This window comes from Acomys russatus, chromosome 1, assembly GCF_903995435.1.
Source record: "Acomys russatus chromosome 1, mAcoRus1.1, whole genome shotgun sequence".
NCBI classification, from domain to species: Eukaryota; Metazoa; Chordata; class Mammalia; order Rodentia; family Muridae; genus Acomys; species Acomys russatus.
Window position 1 is genome coordinate 36,596,910 of NC_067137.1, and position 5,996 is coordinate 36,602,905.

The following is a 5,996-nucleotide window of genomic DNA, read 5'->3' on the forward strand; positions in this document are numbered from 1 at the left end:
TCCCTAGGTATGCACTGTGTGTGTGTGTGTGTGTGTGTGTGTGTGTGTGTAGGGAGAGTCATTTACCAAAGGCAAGAAAAATATGACCTTATGGTAGTGGCAAATGTCCTGGCAAGCTGGCCAGCCTAGAAGGCAGAAGGATAGAGACAGTAGGTCTGGGAAAGGGACATATCCGTAGCTGGAGGACATGCAAATGGACACAAAGATCCCAGGTCTTTGCATCCTGTTAATAATCAGGAAGCATTAATCATGGTATTAAATAACCAAGTAGGTAAAAAGAGCTCCCGCATTGCAGCATGAGCCTGGAAACTGGCATGACAAACACACAAGCAGATGGCCGCAGAGGCAGAAGCTCCGGATGAGTTAACCACAGGGCTCCCACTCACCAAGCTCATGCCACCTTTGTGGACTGCGCTGTTCAGCTCTCCCTTCAGGAGAAAGTTTGCTCTCCTGCTACAAAGAGCACAGGCATGGGACTGAGGCTGAGGACACTGTCATTCCCTACAGCTGAACCTCGAGCAGTCCTGCAAGAGGCTGAGCCCCGGAGAAATTTCTGACCCTGCACAACCCTTCAGCCAGGCAGCCTGTGCTCTGCAGCTGCCCTCCAGGCTGCCCGTGAGTTAGTTCACAGAGCCTGCATGGCAACGGGGAGCTGTCACATCCATTTCGACTCTCCGCCTTCCAGCCTTGCCAGGTGTCACACCTCTTGACCCTTCACAAATATGACTTCCCCAGTGAGCCAAACCCCTCGGACCCTCGCTCTGCTTCAGAATCTGCTTCTGGGAGGCTGTGACACGGTGCCATGGTCCACGTGACCTGGGATTCCTTAGTAATGACATCAGTCAGGCCAGCTGTTAACAGGTTCCATAGGGGCCATTGCAAAATCTTGTCCTAGAGACTAGCCCACATTCAGCTGTGCAAACGCCTTGGATGTGGGCCAGAGAGCTACGTGCAGAGGACCTGTAATTAGATTTCAGACCCAGACTGTATGAGGCCCCTTGTGGGTGCAAAAATGGTGTCTGCTCCAGGAGAAGGAGGCAGCAGTGAGCTGCAGTGAGAAGCCAGCTTTCTCATTTGACATATTCTCACAGGAAATTCTGAGGATTCCGAGAATTCTAAATCTGAATCTGGCCTTTCAGGGTGTCGAGGTAGGTGGATGGAACATTATGTAAGAGTGTCTTTACTTGACTGATAACTTTCAAGTATTTATTTTAAATGTTTAAACATCTAAAAATGTTAGGAGTCAGCCTTGGGATTCATCTCATTAATTTCATTTGGGTCAGTGGGATGCAGTGACTGGTGTCAAAATCACTTCAGCTATCACTAGCCATCCTGCGGAGAGAAGGGGCTTCTACACAAATCCTCCTGAGATCTGCCATGCCCTCTCACCAGGCATAGAGGCAGTGTAGGACTTAAATGTCACACTGAAATGACCAAAGTGGGGTGTAAAGTGAAGCAACAAATCAGATGTTCATGGAAAAGTCATCCAAAAATGAAGACAAACTGAAGCAGAAGCAAGAAATTTGTTTCTCATACACATAATTAAAACTCTCGGAGCTGGGGGGAGGGGTAGAGTAGCTCAGTGGCAGAGTGCCTGGCATCTGCAGGTCCCTGGGTCCCATCTCCAGCTCCACCAAACAGAAAACAAACAAAAGCCAACCAAGGCTATACAGCAAGATCCTATTTAAGAAACAAACAAAACCTTCTAGGCCTGGGCTGCAGCTCAGTAGGTAGTATGCTTGCTTAGCATGCGTGAAACCTGGATTCAATTCCTAGTACCCTATAAAGTGAGCAAGGTAATGCAAGCTTACATTGCCACCACTTATGAGGTGTAAGGCAGAGGATCAGAAATTCAAGGTTAAAGGGTTTAAGGCCAGCCTACTATACATGACACCCTGCCTCTATATAAGTAAGTAAGTAAGTAAGCAAAGAAGCCAAAACCTTATAATTATTGATAATAAAAAAAATTTGGGGGGGACTAGAGAGATGGCACAGAGGTTAAGACTACTGACTGCTCTTCCAAAGGTCCTGAGTTCAATTCCCAGCAACCACATGGTGGCTCACAACCAACTATAATGAGATCTGGTGCCCTCTTCTGACCTGCAGGCAGAATACTGTATACATAATAAACAAATAAATCTTTAAAAAAATAACAAATGTTCATCAGCCATATTGATTAAGAGACTGATTTAACTTAATCTACATAAATTTTATCTTATCATTGTCATATGAAGAAGCAACCAGCTGTAAGCATCAGTCCAATAGTGTAAGCAAAAGTAAGGATGCTAGAGAAATGGATTTTCAAAGGACCCAGGCTCAATTTCCAGCACCGACCTAGGATGGTTCACAACTGTCTGTAGCGTTAGCTCCAGAGGATCCAATGTCCTCTCTGGCCTCTGTAGGCACCAAAGCACAAGTGAGCACACACACACAGACACACAGAGACACACACAGACACACACAGACACAGACACACACCACACATACATAAGCACCCGGGAGGCAGAGGTAGACAGATCTCTCTGAGTTTGAGGTCAGCCTGGTCTACAGAGTGAGATCCAGGACAGCCAGGGCTACACAGAGAAACCACATCTCAAAAAAAACAAAACAAAACAACACACACACACAACCAAATAAATAAATAATAAAAATAATAGCCTGATATTGGTGCACACCTTTGATCCCAGCACTCAGGAGGCAGTATCAGAGGGATCTCGTTGAGTCTAGACTTTTCTACATAGCAAATTCCAGACCACTCAGAGTTATCTAGTGATATCTCGTCTCAAGAATAGCGGTAATTATCATCATCTAAAAAGCATTTTAAAATAATTATGTAAAACAGTTATACACATAGTTGTTTATTTTGGTTTGTTTTTTATCATGTTTATATTTACTATTGTGTGAAAGAGACTAGATGAGAGTGCATGTGCACCACAATGTACACGTGGAGCTCAGAGGGCAATCTTCTCAGTCAGTCCTTGCTTCCCACCTTTCTTCTGAGGGAGGGTCTCTCATACTCTGTCTCTGAGTACTGCAGGCTAGCTGACCTGAAAGCTTCCCGGAGACTCTCTTGCCTCGTCCTCCCATCTCACAGTAGGAGTGCAGGGATTGTATCTATGAACTATCACAGCTGGCTTTCTGTGCATTGCGGGGATCGAACTCAGGTCCTCAGGCTTGCCTCTGCTGATGCATCTCACTGATCCTAGATTTTCCCTTTATGATGTAACTGCAATTCACTGTTGATGTCCCCTAAGCAAATACTCCTTTCAGGACTGGGATATAGCCTAGTGGTGGAATACTTACTTGCCCAGAGTGTGCAGGCCCAGCACCCTTCCCCAACCAAATCCCTTTAATGTTGCATTACAAATGTGTCTCTTCCTTCTCTTAACGGGCCCTTCATAGGGACTAAACTTCAAGCCTCACTAAGCCTGTGATTTTGGGAGGTAGAACAGATTGCCCCTGGTCCACAGAAAAATCAGAGCTGGGATGAACTTGCTTACTCACTCCGAGTCTGGATGGTGTCTGCTAGATTCTGATATCTTCAGATGTCAAGATGTCCAGTTTGTATGTGTGTGGACCCTCCGTCTACTCCTACTCCACAAGTTCCACAGGGAAAGCCAAAAGGGATCTTATAAGAAAGAGGTCTCAAGTTGTGCTCTGTAGCACATGCCTATAATCCCAGCCCTCAGGGTGGCAGAGGCAGGAGGATCTCTGTGAGTTCGAGGCCAGCCTGGTGTACAAAGCAAGTCCAGGGCAGTCAAGGTAATACAGAGAAACCCTGTCAGAAGAAAAAGAGAAGAAGAGGAGGAGGAGGAGGAAGAGGAGGAGGAGAGGAGAGGAGAGAGGAAGAGAAAAAGGAAGAAAAAGGAAAAAGGAAAGGAAAGGAAAGGAAAGGGGGAGGCCTTGATGAGTAGGCTTCTGCCAAGAGGGTGCTATAGCAGCCAGCTCTGCTACAGCCCACACAGGGAGGTGGAGGTAGGGAGACAGAAACCAGAACCAAGTGACTCAAACCTCCAGCTTCTTTCAGAGCACAAGACAGGTGCAGCCTGGAAGTTCTGCATCCCAGACAAGGACCTCAGTGAAACACTGCTGTGGCTTCCACATGATCAAGGTGGGCAAAGAAGGCAAACAGCGGAAGGATTTCATGTCTGTACATCCTGGCTCCTGAAACAGCCCAGCTTTGAAAAAAAAAAAAGAAGAAGCTTGGTTGTGCAGAGCCAAGGCCACACCCAGCTTCAGGGTTGCAGCCAAGGGGCCTGACTGACCACTCATCTTTGGCCTTGGGCCTGTGGACACTCCTTTTGTTAATCAGGGCTCTTGAGAATCACGAAGCCTGTCCTGTGTAAGCCCACAGATTCGATTCCTAATACAACAAACAAATACATTTTGAAAGCAATAAAGTTGTAAGAGCATTGCCTCAGAACAAAGGACCTAAATGTCACTGGAGGGTGTGATTCTTAAAGGGGGGACTCTGATGTAGCAATGACAAGGGCAATGAAGATGAAAATGTGGACAAGAGGCTGGAAAGAGAGCTCCAGCTATCAGTGGTTAATACTTCTCTTATAGAAGACCTAAGTTCAGTTCACCGCATCCCAGAGTCAGGTGGCACACAATCACCTGTGACTTCAACTCCAGGAACTGATGCCCCTTTCTGGCTTCCAATGGTACTGGTGCACACTTGCACATACTCACATATATGTAACAAAGGGCTGGAGAGATGACTCAGCAGTTAAAAGGACTTTTTGCTCTTCCAGAGAGTGACCAAGCTTTGATTCCCAGAACTCGTTTGGGGACTCACAGTCATCTGTAACTGCAGTTCCAGGAGATCTGACGCCCTCTTCTGACATCTGTGGCATACACAAGGTGTACGGACACATATGCAGGCAAAACACCCATACACATAAAATAAAAATAATTAAATATTTATATGTTAAACTAAAAAAATCTTTTAAAGAACGTATCAATGAGAATATTAAAGTAGCTTTTTCCAAAGGTGAAGTGGATACAGTTTGAGAGTTGCCGTCTTGGCTGAGGTTGTATACTGTTTCACTGATGTTAAGATTTCCTTTGTGGGCTTTTCCTCAGCTGCCACCAAGGTGCTCAGTCCTTCCGAGGAAGCTAAGGCCTTGTTGGGGTGAGGCCCGGAGCCGGCAGTTCACAACATTGACTCCATATCCGAGCTCACCTGCATCTACTCCGCCCTCATTCTTCAGGACGACCAGGTGACGGCCATGGAGGCTAAGATCAATGTCCTCATTAAAGCAGCCAGTGTCAACGTCGAACCTTTCTGGCCTAGCTTGTTCGGAAAGGCCCTGGCCAATGTTAACATTGGGAGCCTCATCTGCAATGTAGGGGCTGCTGGGCCAGCTCCAGCAGCTGGAGCTGCACCATTAGGAGGTCCTGCGCCAGCCACCGCTGCTGCCCCAGCTGAGGAGAAGAAAGTGGAAGCAAAGAAGGAAGAATCTGAGGAGTCTGATGACGACATGGGCTTTGGTCTTTTTGACTAAACCTGTTAACATGCTCAATAAAAAGCTGAACCTGAAAACAAACAACCAACCAAAAACCTTCCTTTGTGGGCAGGGCATGATGGCACACGCCTTTAATCCCAGCACTCGGGGAGGCAGAACAGGCAGATCTCTGTGAGTTTGAGACCAGCCTGGTTTACAGTGAGTCCAGGAGATTTCCTTTGTGAGATGGTGGAGACTGTGATAATACTGGCCAGCAGTTGGTGTGCTAGGTGGACACTAGGCAGTGATCTCAATCACTGTAAGACCCCTAAGAGATTTTGCTTCTGAAGGAGCTGGCTTAGGGAAAGCCAGTTTGCCTCTGTCTCCATCACACCATGTCCTGAGTCAGGACTTGAACCTAGCCAGTCTGATTTCATCGGGCATACCGCACTGGTCCCATCATTCTTCATTGTGCTGTGGTAGACCAAGGGTGGACTTAGATCTTTGTCTCTGTCTCTCAGAATATAGGTCTAGGGGCTGGAGAATGTA

The 5,996-nt window shown here is 46.8% G+C and overlaps 1 protein-coding gene across 1 annotated transcript; it reads left to right on the top strand.

The window, feature by feature from the left end:
* The first annotated feature begins 249 nt into the window (after nt 1-249).
* LOC127197733 (60S acidic ribosomal protein P1-like) lies at nt 250-5,507 on the top strand. The gene is made up of 4 exons (XM_051155913.1): nt 250-267; nt 508-615; nt 1,029-1,148; nt 5,148-5,507. Exons 1-4 carry the CDS (start codon nt 250-252, stop codon nt 5,505-5,507), a joined length of 606 nt encoding a protein of 201 aa, XP_051011870.1.
* Nucleotides 5,508-5,996: the final 489 nt, after the last annotated feature.

Excerpts from the sequence above, each read along its gene's own strand:
- LOC127197733 (XM_051155913.1), top strand. Across the intron at positions 616-1,028 it reads AGCTGCCCTCCAGGCTGCCC|GAGAAGGAGGCAGCAGTGAG; the intron begins GTGAGTTAGTTC and ends TGTCTGCTCCAG. Across the intron at positions 1,149-5,147 it reads TGGCCTTTCAGGGTGTCGAG|CCGGCAGTTCACAACATTGA; the intron begins GTAGGTGGATGG and ends TGAGGCCCGGAG.